Source organism: Mastomys coucha, unplaced genomic scaffold, assembly GCF_008632895.1.
Source record: "Mastomys coucha isolate ucsf_1 unplaced genomic scaffold, UCSF_Mcou_1 pScaffold13, whole genome shotgun sequence".
Taxonomy (NCBI): domain Eukaryota; kingdom Metazoa; phylum Chordata; class Mammalia; order Rodentia; family Muridae; genus Mastomys; species Mastomys coucha.
The window spans coordinates 15,109,242-15,122,194 of NW_022196895.1; the positions used below are offsets into that span (position 1 = coordinate 15,109,242).

Below are 12,953 nucleotides of genomic sequence, written 5' to 3' on the forward strand. Positions count from 1 at the left end.
CAGATCCTCTCTCTCCACAGAATTTGGCAGCTGGCTGATGGTATTGGGCTGTGGCAGTATTCAGGAACAGCCTGTCCTGCACACAGGCTCTTCTCTCCCTTTCAGCTTCCAGGATGAGCTCCCTAACAGTTGTCTACTTACAGCTCTGAGTGACCAGAAGACACAGCTGCAAGAGGTGTGGTCTGCCTTCTTGGCTGCATATCACAGCACAGTGGGGCTTCAAGCAGCAGACCCCAGTCCCTCTGGTGCCATTGGGGGCCTGCTAAAACTGTTTGCCCGTGGTGTTGGGCTTGGGGGCACAAACACCAGTGCCTTGTGAAGCTGACAGCCCACAGCCATTTCCTGCCCTGTCTCAGCTGAGCCCTCAGTGGAGTCAAGCCATGCCTGGCAAAAGGGTCCTTGGAGAGCAGGGAAAATCTCCTATCTCCCTTCTCTGTTGCACACATGGCAGTCCCAAACCTGAGCAGGCCTGACGATGGGACTTTTACCTCCGAACCTCTTGACTGGTGACCACTCTTGTCACTGCCTACCACTGACCCTGGTGTTCCAATTACTGTCAACTCTCAGAACTTGGGTTGGAGGGTACAGGGGGTTCCCAGGTCCTCATGGAGGTTATAAAGTCAGGAAAAAACCCTACTCTGCAATTTTTGCTTCCTGGAAAGGAGAGTCACCTGCACTGAAAATGAGGCAATTTCACACTAATCACAAAATGAAATCAAGTTTTTTGAAAAAAAAAAAAAGGGAGCAGTCCTCTTGACTTGCTCCCTTCAAAGCACAGTTGACTTCAGTCTTCATTTCGACTGCACTGGAACAGCCTGATGAAACACACAGGGTATATCATTGCCCTGTTACATGTGTCCCTAGGGTGTTGAGAGAAATCAGCCTGGCCAAGGAGAGACCCGAGGAGGACTGACTTCATAAACCTTGCTGTTGACTGCTTAAGGATGGCTTCCTTCCTCCCTGCGGTCATCCAGAGGCAAAGTGTCTATGTAGTCTTAGCACCCAGGACAGAGGACCACCCTTCCAAGTTAGTTCCTAAATTAGCTGAGATCTACTGAAACTTGAGGCCACTCATGCCCAGCTGCCTTTGCCCGGTTGCCTTCCTGCTTCTTGGCCAGTCAAGAGCTGTTCACTAGTCGTTCACACACCAGTTGGCAACCAAGCTTCAGGGGTTTTCCAAGCAGTCGCTGTTTCACACCTGGGCAGACTGAAGAAGTACGATCTGTAGTTGTTGTCTGAGATTCTGAGAACATAAGTCCTGGTTGCTGTCTCCTTACTACATGGAACAGAGCCCAAGAGCCCTTGAGGGTTCTTTCCATTGAGATCCTGGATTCTTAAGTACGACTTCAGACAAGTAAGATGCTGAGCTCTATCAAGTGTGTGTTGGTAGGGGACAGGGCTGTGGGAAAAAGCTCACTGTTGCTGCACTTCACCTCCGAGAACTTCCCAGAGGCCTACAAACCCACTGTGTATGAGAATACGGGTGTAGACGTCTTCCTGGATGGCATCCAGATCAGCCTGGGTCTCTGGGACACTGCCAGCATTGATGCCTTCATAAGCATCTGCCTCCTGTCCTACCAGCAGGCAGATGTGGTACTGATGTGCTACTCTGTGGCCAAGGATAGCTCATTCCTGAACTTGAAGAACAAATGGATTAGTGAGATCAAGAGCAACCTACCCTGTACCCTGGTGCTGGTTGTGGCCACACAGATGGACCAAAGAGAGATGGGACCTCATAGGGCTTCCTGCATCAATGCCATAGAAGGGAAGAGACATGCTCAGGATGTGAGAGCCAAGGGCTACCTGGAGTGCTCAGCCCTTAGCAACGGGGGAGTACAGCAGGTATTTGAATGTGCTGTCCAAAGAGCTGTCAACCAGGCCAGGACAAGAAACAGAAAGAAGCTGTTTTCCGTCAATGAATGCAAGACCTTCTAAACCCCAAGGTCTTGTACCCAATATTCATGAACATATCTCAAAGCCTGCAGGGCAGGCTCTCTGCCAGTAGAACCAGGCAAGAAGCAGAGAGCCAGGTCCAGCCGAGCCTCTCCGGGCTGAGCTGGATGGTGAGTGTTGAGGCTCGGATTTCCTGCCTCTGGAGAATAATCACCCCGAGCCTGGAGTCTGTCAAAGTAGGAACTAGAAATCAACCAAATAGAAACAAAAAAACTATACAAAGAATCAACAAAACTGGGGGCTTGTTCTTTGAGGATGATATTTTCTTGTTCCATCCATTTGCCTAAGAATTTCATGAATTCATTGTTTTTAATAGTTGAGTAGTACTCCATTGTGTAAATGTACCACATTTTCTGTATCCATTCTTCTGTTGAGGGACAATTCCTCTGGGTTGTTTCCAACTTCTGGCTATTATAAATAAGGCTGCTATGAACATAGTGGAGCATGTGTCCTTATTACATGTCGAGCATCTTCTGGGTATATGCCAAGGAGTGTTACAGCTGGGTATCAGGTAGTACTATATCCAATTTTCTGATGAACTAACAGGCTGATTTCCAGAGTGGATGAACAAGCTTGCAATCCCACCAGCAATGGAGGAGTGTTACTCTTTCTCCACATCCTCACCAGCCTCTCCTGTCACCTGAGTTTTTGATTTTAGACATTCTGACTGGTATGAGGTAGAATCAAAGGTTTGTTTTGATTTGCACTTCCCTAATGACTAAGAATGTTGAACATTTTTTAGGTGCTTCTTCGCCATTTGATATTCCTCAGTTGAGAAATCTTTATTTAGCTCTGTACCCCATTTTTAATAGAGTTATTTGGTTTGCTAGAGTCTAACTTCCTGAGTTCTTGTATACATTGGATATTAACCCTTTAATGGATATAGGGTTGGTAAAGATCTTTTCCTGATCTGTTGGTGGAAGACCCCCAGAACTGGGAGACCCTCACTCAAGTCTCAGGATGATATGACCACCTAATAACTCAAGAGAGACCAATCTTGCTGCAATCACATGAGGTTTATTCGGGATAAGCCAGATCTGGGGTCAAACTCGTAGCCTGGCAGGCCAGAGGGGTTTGACCCCAACACAAGAAGTGAGGGGTATTTAAAGGGAAAAACCACAAACTGGGGGGGCGGGTGAGAGGGTTACCAAGGAAACATAACATAAAAACAGTGGAAAATTCCAAAGGGACCCAAGCCCTGGTTGAGTCAGGGTCATAAATAAAACATTGTCAAGAGGAATGTGGTTTGGTCAATGCTATCTTCTTAATGGCTGACCATTATTCTGGGCCCTAGCTAGAGGGGGTCTCTGTGACCAACAAGTTCCTGAAACTGACCAGTCCATATTCCTGGCTCGTTACAGAAACTTCCTATGCCTTCTTTAAGTAAAGGTTATACAGTATACATTAATGCATCTCCATTAACATGCTCTTTCCAAGTTTCTAAATTCAGTCTTTCATTGGTTGCAGTTTTGTCCTATTGACAAAGTGTTCTTTGCCTTACAGAAGCTTTGCAATTTCATGAGGACCCATTTGTCAATTCTTGATCTCAGAGCATAAGTTATTGGTGTTCTGTTCAAGAAATTTTCCTCTGTGCCAATGTGCCCAAGGCTCTTCTACACTTTCTCGTCTGTTCGTTTCAGTGTATCTGGTTTTATGTGGAGGTCTTTGATTCACTTGGACTTGAGCTTTGTACAAGGAGATAAGAATGTATCAATTTGTATTTTTCTACTTGCTAAATTCCAGTTGGACCATACCATTTTTTTTAAATGCTGTCTTTTTTCCACTGTGTACGTTTAGCTCCTTTGTCGAAGATCAAGTTACCATAGGTGTGTGGGTTCATTTCTGGGTCTTCAATTCTATTCCATTGATCAACCTGCCTGTCACTGTACCAATACACTGCAGTTTTCTATCATGATTGTTTTGTAGTACAGCTTGAGGTCAAGGATGGTGATTCTCCCAGAAGTTCGTTAATGTTGAGAATAGTTTTCACTATCCTGGGATTTTTATTATTCCAGATGAATTTGGAAATTGCTCACTTCTATGAGGAACTGAGTTAGAATTTTTATGGGGGTTGCATTGAATCAGTACATTGCTTTCAAGAAGATGGCCATTTTTACTATATTAATCCTGTCAATCCATGAGGATAGGCGGCCTTTCCATCTTCTGAGATCTTGTATTTCTTTCTTCAGAGACTTGAAGTTCTTGTCATACAGATCTTCCACTTGCTTATTTAGAGTCACACCAAGGTAAATATATTTTTGACTATTGTGAAGGATATTGTCTCTCTATTTTTTTCCCAGCCTGTTAATCCTTTGAATAGGGGAAGGCCACTGATTTTTTTGAGTTAATTTTTCTATCCAGCCACTTTGCTGAAGTTGTTCATCAGGATTAGGAGTTCTCTGGAATTTTTTGGGTCACTTAAGTATGCTATCATATCATCTGCAAATAGTGATATTTTGACTTCTTTCGTTCTAGTTTGTTTCCATTACACCTCCTTTTGTTGTCTAACTGTTCTGGCTAGGACTTTAAATACCATATTGGTATTTAAAGGTAGGGAGCGAGTGGACAGCTTGTTTAGTCCCTGATTTTATTGCTATTTTTTCAAGTTTCTCTCCATTTAGTTTGATGTTGGCTACTGGTTTGCTGTATCTCGCTTTTACTATGTTTAAGTATGGGCCTTGAATTTCTGATCTTTCCAAGACTGTTATCATAAAGGGGTATTGGATTTTGTAAAACACTATCTCAGCATATAATGCAATGATCATGTGGTTTTTTTCTTTGAGTTTTTTTATATACTGGATTATGTTGATGAACTTCCATAAACTAAACCATCCCTGCATCCCTGGGATGAAGCCTACTTGATCAAGATGTATGATCATTTTAATGTGTTCTTCTATTCGATTGGCAAGAAATTTATTGAGTATTTTTACATCGATATTCATAAGGGAAATTGGTCTGAAGTTCTCTTTCTTTCTTGGGTCTTTGGATGGTTTAGGTATCATAGTAATTGTGGTATCATATAATGAATTGGGTTGTTTTCCTTCTGTTTCTATTTTGTGGAATAGTTAAAACAATATTGGTATTAAGTCTTCTTTGAAGAGCTGAGAGAAATCTGCACTAAAGCCATCTGGTCCTATAATTTTTTTGGTTAGGAGACTATAAATAACTGCTTCTATTTCTTTAGGGATTATGGGACTGTTTAGATCATTTATCTGATCCAGTTTTAACTTTTGTACCTGATATCTGTCTAGAAAACTGTCAGTATCTTCCAGATTTTCCAGTTTTGTTGACTATAGGCTTTTGTAGTAAGAACTGATGATGTTTTGGATTCCTTCAGTTTCTATTTTTATGTCTCCCTTTTAATTTCTGGTTTTGTTGATTTGGATACTGTTTCTGTGCTTTCTGCTCAGTCTGGCTAAGGGTTTATCTATCCTGTTAATTTTCTCACAGAATCAGCCCTGGGTTGTGTTGATTCTTTGTATAGTTCTTTTTTATTCTACTCAGTTGATTTCAGTCCTGGGTTTGAGTATTTCCTACCATCTACTCTTCTTGGGTGTATTTGCTTCTTTTTGTTCAAAGAGCTTTCAGATGTGCTATCAAGCTGCTAGTGTATGCTCTCTCCAGTTTCTTTTTAGAGGAACTCAGAGCTATGAGTTTTCCTCTTAGCACTGCTTTCATTGTGTCTCATTAGTTTGGGTATATGTAGCTACATTTTCATTAAATTTAGAAAGTCTTTAATTCCTTTCTTTATTTCTTCCTTGACCAAGTTATCACTGAGTAGAATGTTGATCAGATTCCACATGTATGTGGACTTCCTTTGGTTTATTTTATTGTTGTTGTTACAGAAGTCCAGCCTTAGTCTGTGATGATCTGGTAGAATACATGGGATTTTTTTCAATCTTCTTGTTTTTGTTGAGGCCTGTTATGTGACTGATTATATGGTCAGTTTTGGTCAGAAGGTACAGTGAGGTGCTGAGAAGAAGGCATTTTCTTTTGTTTTAGGATAAAATGTTCTATAAGTATCTGTTAAATCCATTTGGTTCATAACTTCTTTCAGCTTCATTGTATCTCTGTTTAGTTTCTTTTCCCATGATCTGTCCATTGATGAGAGTAGGGGGTTGAAGTCTCCCACTACTATTGTGTGAGGTGCAATGTGTGCTTTGAGCTTTGGTAAAGTTTCTTTTATTAATGTGGGTGCTTTTCATTTGGGGCATACATGTTCAGAATTGAAAGTTCTTCTTGGTAGATTTTTCCTTTGATGAGTATGAAGTATCCTTCCTTATCTTTTTTGAAAACTTTTAGCTGAAAGTCAATTTTATTTTATATTAGAATGGCTATTGCAGCTTGTATCTTGGGACCATTTGCATGGAAAATGGTTTTCCAGCCTTTTACTCTGAAGTAGTAACTGTCTTTGTGACTGAGGTGGGTTTACTATATGCAGCAAAATGTTGGGTTCTATTTGCACATTTAGACTGATAGACTATGACTTTTTATTGGGGAGTCGAGCCCACTGATAATAAGAGATATTAAGGAAAGTTGATTGTGGCTGCCTGTTACTTTTGTTGTTAACGGTTGAATTATGCTTATGTGGCCATCTTCTTTTTGTTTTGTTAAAAGAATGTAATTTTCTTGCTTTTTCTAGGATGTAGCTTCCCTCCTAGTGTTGGAGTTTTCCATTTATTATCCTTTGAATGTGGCTGGATTTGTGGAAAGATATTGTGTAAATTTGCTTTTGTCATGTAATACCTTGGTATCTCTATCTATGCTAATTGAGAGTTTTGCTGGGTATAGTAGCTTGGGCTGGCATTTGTGTTCTCTTAGGTTCTGTATGACATCTGTCCAGGATCTTGTGGCTTTTATTGTCTCTGTTGAGAAGTCTGGTGTCACTCTGCTAGGTCTGCCTTTATATGTTACTTGGCCTTTTTCCCTTACTGCTTTTAATATTCTTTCTTTGGTTTGTGCATTTGGTCTTTTGATTATCATGTGGCAGGAGGTATTTCTTTTCTGGTCTAATCTATTTTGGAGTTCTGTAGACTTCTCATATGATGATGGGCATCACTTTATTTCAGTTAGGAAATATATCATTCCCTATAAGATAATTTTATTGAATATATTTACCGGATCTTTAAGTTGGGAATCTTTTCTTTCTTCTATACCTATTATCCTTAGGTTTGGGTGAATGTTTTTGGTTAGGAGTTTTCTGCATTTTGCATTTTCTTTGACTGTTGTGTCAATGTTTTCTATGGCATCTTTTGTACCTGAGATTTTCTCTTCTATCTCTTGTATTCTCTTGGTGATGCTTACATCTGTAACTCCTGCCCTCTTTCCTAAGTTTTCTATCTCCAGAGTTGTCTCTCTTTGTGATTTCTTTATTGTTTCTACTTCCATTTTTAGATCCTGAATGATTTTGTTCAATTTTTTTTTTCCTTTTCGGTTGTCTTTTCCTGTAATTTTTTAAGGAATTCTTGTGTTTCCCTTTAAGGGGTTTTACCTGTTTTCCTGTATTCTCCTGTATTTCTTTAAGGGAGTTATTTATGTCTTTCTCAAAGTCCTCTATCAGCATCATGTGATGTGATTTTTAAATCCAAATTTTGCTTTTCCAGTGTGTTTGTGTATCCAGGACTTGCTGTTTTTGGAGAGCTGGGTTCTGATTTTGCTATATAGGCTTGGTTTATTGCTGTTAAGGCTCTTGTGCTTGCCTTCTACCTTCTGGTTATCTCTGTTGTTAGTTGGTCTTGCTGTCTCTGGCTGGAGGTTGCCTCTCCTGTGGGACTGTTAGTCTGTGTCAGCAGTCCTGGGAAAACAGATCTCTTCTGGTGGGACCTGAGTGAAGAGGGCTATAGAACAGCCCCATCTCCAGTGGTCAGATGGTGACTGGAAGGATCCTTTCCCAGCTGTTCCAGTGTTCCTTTGTCCTTTTCCTCCTGGCAGGTCCTGCTTTGGACAGTTATTGGAGAGAAAATGGAGATCTTACCTCTGAGCCCAGGAGTGTGAGCACTCCTGGGAAACCAGCTGGCCCTCAGGACTTCAGTCCTTTTCCCTCACCCAATACTGGATCAAGTTCCCCTCTCCCCCACAATGCCCCTTGTCTACTTTCCCTAGCAGGTCCTCCCTCCCTCCCCATTTATGATTACTTTCTTCTCCCTCCCAAGTAAAAAGAAGGTCCAGCAACTGGCCTAAAGTGGGATCCAGCTCAAAGAGAGATTCCAAGGCCTCACACTATTACTGAGGCTATGGAGCATTCACAAAATGAGACCTAGAATGACTGAACTCTGAAAGACCCAACAAGCAACTGAAAGAGTCAGATACAGATATTTGTACCCAACCAATGGACAGAAGCAGCTGATCTCTGTTGTTGAATTAGGGAAAGGCTGGAAGAAGCTGAGGAGAAAGGTGATCTTGTAGGAGGGCCAGCAATGTGGAGAGCGGTAGAGCTGGAGAGGCATTCGCCATGACAAGATGGCGCCTACTTTCGCTGTTGACTCCTGGTAAACAACTGTTTGCACATGTGCGTAGAATGAAAAGACGCCTAGTCACGGCCCATCCCGGGGTGTCACGTGGGGTGATGAGCAAACAGCCAATCATGGGCGGACACGCTGCACTGTGGGCGGACACGCCACACTGTGGTGTATATAAGCAGTGCTGATTATTTTTTCCTCTGGATGAGGCAATAAACGCTTGCTGCAGAAGGATCCTAGTGTCCGCATGTCTTCTTGCTGGTGAGATAACTGCTTGGGCTACACAGCAATCTCAATTAATCTGGACCCTGAGATCTTTCAAATACTGGACCACCAAACAGGCAGCATACACTAGCTGATATGAGGCCCCTAACACACATAGAGCAGAGAACTTCCGGGTCTGTGTTCATTCAGAGATGATGCACCTAAACTTCAAGAGACTGGAGGCCCCAGGGAGCTTAGAGGTCAGGCATGGTGGGTGTGGGGACATCCATGTGAAGACAGGGGTTAGGAAGGAGGTATTGGTGTCAGAGTAGGTATGGGATGTGAAACTGTTGGAGGGTGTACAGGGGGAATAAAATACAGAGTGTAAATAAATAAATAAATAATATATATATATATATATATATATATATATGCAATGAAATATAATAATACTACTATTACCATGTGCATATTCCACTTATCTCCTCAAAACACCCACAAAATTATGTGTTGTTTTCTTTCTATGACCAAATAGAGTAAGGTTACCACCCTCTGTCAAAGAAGCATCTTTTTAGAGAAAATGGAGATTATCACAGAAAACCCCAACTAGAAGCAATGCAGAAAACAATGGATCATGTAGAGTCAAGTTCCTCTACTGCCTGCCTGTCTGCTCTCCTACACTTGAACCCTACCTCAAGTCTCCTCCCATTCTCTCTCTCACCCAGTTCCCTACCTCCATAAACTTCTGATGTGTATTTTATTTCCCATTCTGAGTAAGATTTGAAAATCCTTTCTTGGGCTCCCCTGTTACTTATCTTCTTTGGGTCTGTGGATTATAACATGTGTATTCTTTACTTTATGGTTAATATCCACTAATAAGTGAGTACGTACCCTGTGTGTTTTTTCTGGGTCTGGCTTACCTTACACAGAGTGAGGCTAGTGGAGAGGGAGGAACTAGGAGGGAATGAATGAGAGAACTATGATTGAAATGTAAATTGAATAAAAGTTCATTAAAATGAACAAAATATTTAAAATGTATTTGTGTATTGTGACATATGTATGAAGGCAGAGTCTCTCCTCAAGGTACACCATCCTGGGAAGTCAGACCACAGTGCTCATAGTTGGAATATTTCCTTGTACTGTACATTCCAGGTTCATCAAACCCTCATGGCCAATGTTTTTAGATTCTGAGCCATCTCGCTTGTTCTAAAATATTTTGCATTTTTTTCTGTTTTTTTGAGACAGGGTTTCTCTGTGTAGACCTGGCTGTCCTGGAACTCACTCTGTAGACCAGGCTGGCCTTGAACTCAGAAATTCTCCTGCCTCTGCCTTTTAATCCGCTGGGATTAAAGGTGTGTGCCACCACTGCCCAGATAGTTTGCATTTCTTGATGATTGATTCCCTTTTTATTATAGTAGATTACTGATTTAAGTTTGATTACATTTATTTGTAGAGAAGTTTTATCATCACAAAAATTTTTTACCTTTCTTTTAAATATCAGGAACATAATAAAGTCATCAGGATTGGTGACCTATTTCTTTTGTTTCAAGTACAGAAATAGCACAGAATAAGACATGAGTTTAGGAAGAAAGCTTGCATATGCAGTTACAATGAGTCTGTTTAAATTTTCAGTATATTTTAACTCATTATATAATATCTGTTATAAATTCACTGTTTTAGAGCTTGACTGATAGAATATTTTGAAGTGTTATTTCTAGAATCTTCTAAACATTATAATTTTTCACGGAATCGGAGAATATAAAATTATTCACTGTATAATTGAAAGATTGGTGTGAACTATTGACTATTTTATGTAATTAATTCATATATTATTATTTAATAACTTGATTTTTCTCCATTATGTTACAGAGAAAGACATGGCAAAAAAAAAAAAAAAAGAAGCTTCTAATTTGATAGTGTAGAACCTAGGTCATGTATCTGGTGTATTGAATGGAACCATTTTTATCAGAAGCACATTTCTATAAGTTTCTGTTTTTCCTAACACTGAAGATCAATATCAATGTAGCACTGTTTTAAGAATTTTGAATGAGTAGATTATCAATTAAGGTCACATTTTCCCTAGTCATATAAGGTTTGATATAAAAGATGCAATATTAATAAAGTTCCTTTGTATAGGAGATAGGAATGGATTGATTTGCATTCTCCTACTTGTTAACCACCAGTTGAGCCAGCACCATTGGCTGAAAATGCTGTCTTTTTCCCACAGAATGGTTTGAGCTCCTTTGTCAAAGATCAAGTGACCATAGGTGTGCAGGTCCATTTCTGGGTCTTCAATTCTATTCCATTGATCCACCTGCTTGTCACTGTACCAATACCATGCAGGTTTTTTTGTTTTGTTTTGTTTTAGCTTGTGGAAAATAAGGAATCTTTAATGTACAACATGATTTTATTATAACATTTTGATTTAAGATGTAGATATTTAACTACATGCAAATCGTGAAAGAAAAAGTTAATTATATAAACTCTGCTTCAGTTACATCACAGAACTTACCATACCCCTTGACACCACTATGTGACTTGTTTATAAATATCTTATTTTTTTAATAGCTTATGCTCTAAGATCAAGAATTGACAAATGGGACCTCATAAAGTTGCAAACCTTCTGTAAAGCAAAGGATACTTTCAATAGGACAAAATGGCAACCAACAAATTGGGAAAGACCTTTACCAATCCTACATCTGATAGAGGGCTAATATCCAATACATACAAAGAACTCAAGAAGTTAAACTCCAGAGAACCAAATAAGCCTATTAAAAAATGAGGTATAGAGCTAAACAAAGAATTCTCAACTGACGAATACCTAATGGCTGAGAAGCACCTAAAGAAATGTTCAACATCCTTAGTCATCAGGGAAATGCAAATCAAAACAACCCTGAGATTCCACCTTATACCAGTCAGAATGGCTAGGATAAAAAACTCAAGTGACAGCAGATGCTGGAGAGGCTGTGGAGAAAGGAACACTCCTTCATTGCTGGTGGGATTGCAAGCTGGTACAACCACTCTGGAAATCACTTGGGCTGTTCCTCTGGAAATTGGACATAGTACTATCACACAGTTTTATCACAATTTTTCTGTAGTACAGCTTGAGGTCTGGGATGGTGATTCTACCAGAGGTTCTTTTAATGTTGAGAATAGTTTTCACTATCCTAGATTTTTTGTTATTCCTACCAAAGAGTATACACATGGTGGGACTCTTGACTCCTGCTGAATATATAACAGAGGATGGCCTAGTCTCCTCCCATTAGTGGGAGGAGAGGCCCTTGGTCCTGTGAAGGCTCTATGCCCCAATGTAGGGGAATGTCAGGGCCAGGAAGTGGGAGAGGATTGGTTGGTGAGCAAGGGGAGAGGGGAAGGAACAGGGCTTTTTTTTTCAGAAGGGAAATCACGAAAGGAGCTATCATTTGAAATGTAAATAAAGAAAATATCTAATTAAAAAAAATAAAATGTAAAAAGTTTCAAAATTTATAAATTATTATTCCAATGTAAATAATGATTCTTTTGATTTATATATTTCAATATTAAAGAATTTTGACTTTATATCATAGTATTGGGTTAGAAATAAATACAAGTATCAAATAACATGAATAGATTGTTTTTTAACCTGAAAAATAATTTTTCATCTTATTTATTTATAACAGCCTCAATTTCCTGTAAATTTGTGTTAGAAACAATTAAGTGTATTGTATTAACAAGTAAATATTTATCATGAAACAATGTCTGCTATATCAAAAAATAATTAATTTTAGAAATTAGTAATATATACTTTACAGACAATATTTGCATTTATTTAGATATTTTTATGTTAAACTTTCATGAATAATTCTTAAAAATTGTAATGTATATTAAATTAATTCAATCAGTATTTATATTTGAAACTTGATTTCTAAGAGTCATTACTTCTGTTACAATTTATAAAATGAGGAAATCATGTAATAAAATGTATTTATATATATAAATGTATATACATTTATCTGAGACATTTAACACAATCATTTACAAACCTATATAAGTATTTAATCTAATCTTAAAACTGAAATATAAATTCATAATATTCTAGAAACTGTTGCATTGTTACAATAGAGAAAACACATAATTAGCTAGACTGCCTTTTTGGAAGCTTCTTTTAATTAATGTTTACAAAAGTGAAAGCATTTATGTTACACATACAGAAAACAAGAAATGCCATACTGATGGTCAGAAATATTGTTATGCAGTGGTTGATCTTCTATTTTAGATCATATGTTTATGATCAGAGAAATGTTAGTAGAAATGAATAATGTAAGAGTAAGTAATTGCAGTGGCAGGTTGCAAATATTG

The 12,953-nt window shown here is 39.1% G+C and overlaps 1 protein-coding gene across 1 annotated transcript; it reads left to right on the forward strand.

The window, feature by feature from the left end:
* Window positions 1-1,359: 1,359 nt before the first annotated feature.
* LOC116087550 (rho-related GTP-binding protein RhoH-like) lies at window positions 1,360-1,935 on the forward strand. The gene has a single exon (XM_031366268.1). It carries the CDS (start codon window positions 1,360-1,362, stop codon window positions 1,933-1,935), a length of 576 nt encoding a protein of 191 aa, XP_031222128.1.
* Window positions 1,936-12,953: the final 11,018 nt, after the last annotated feature.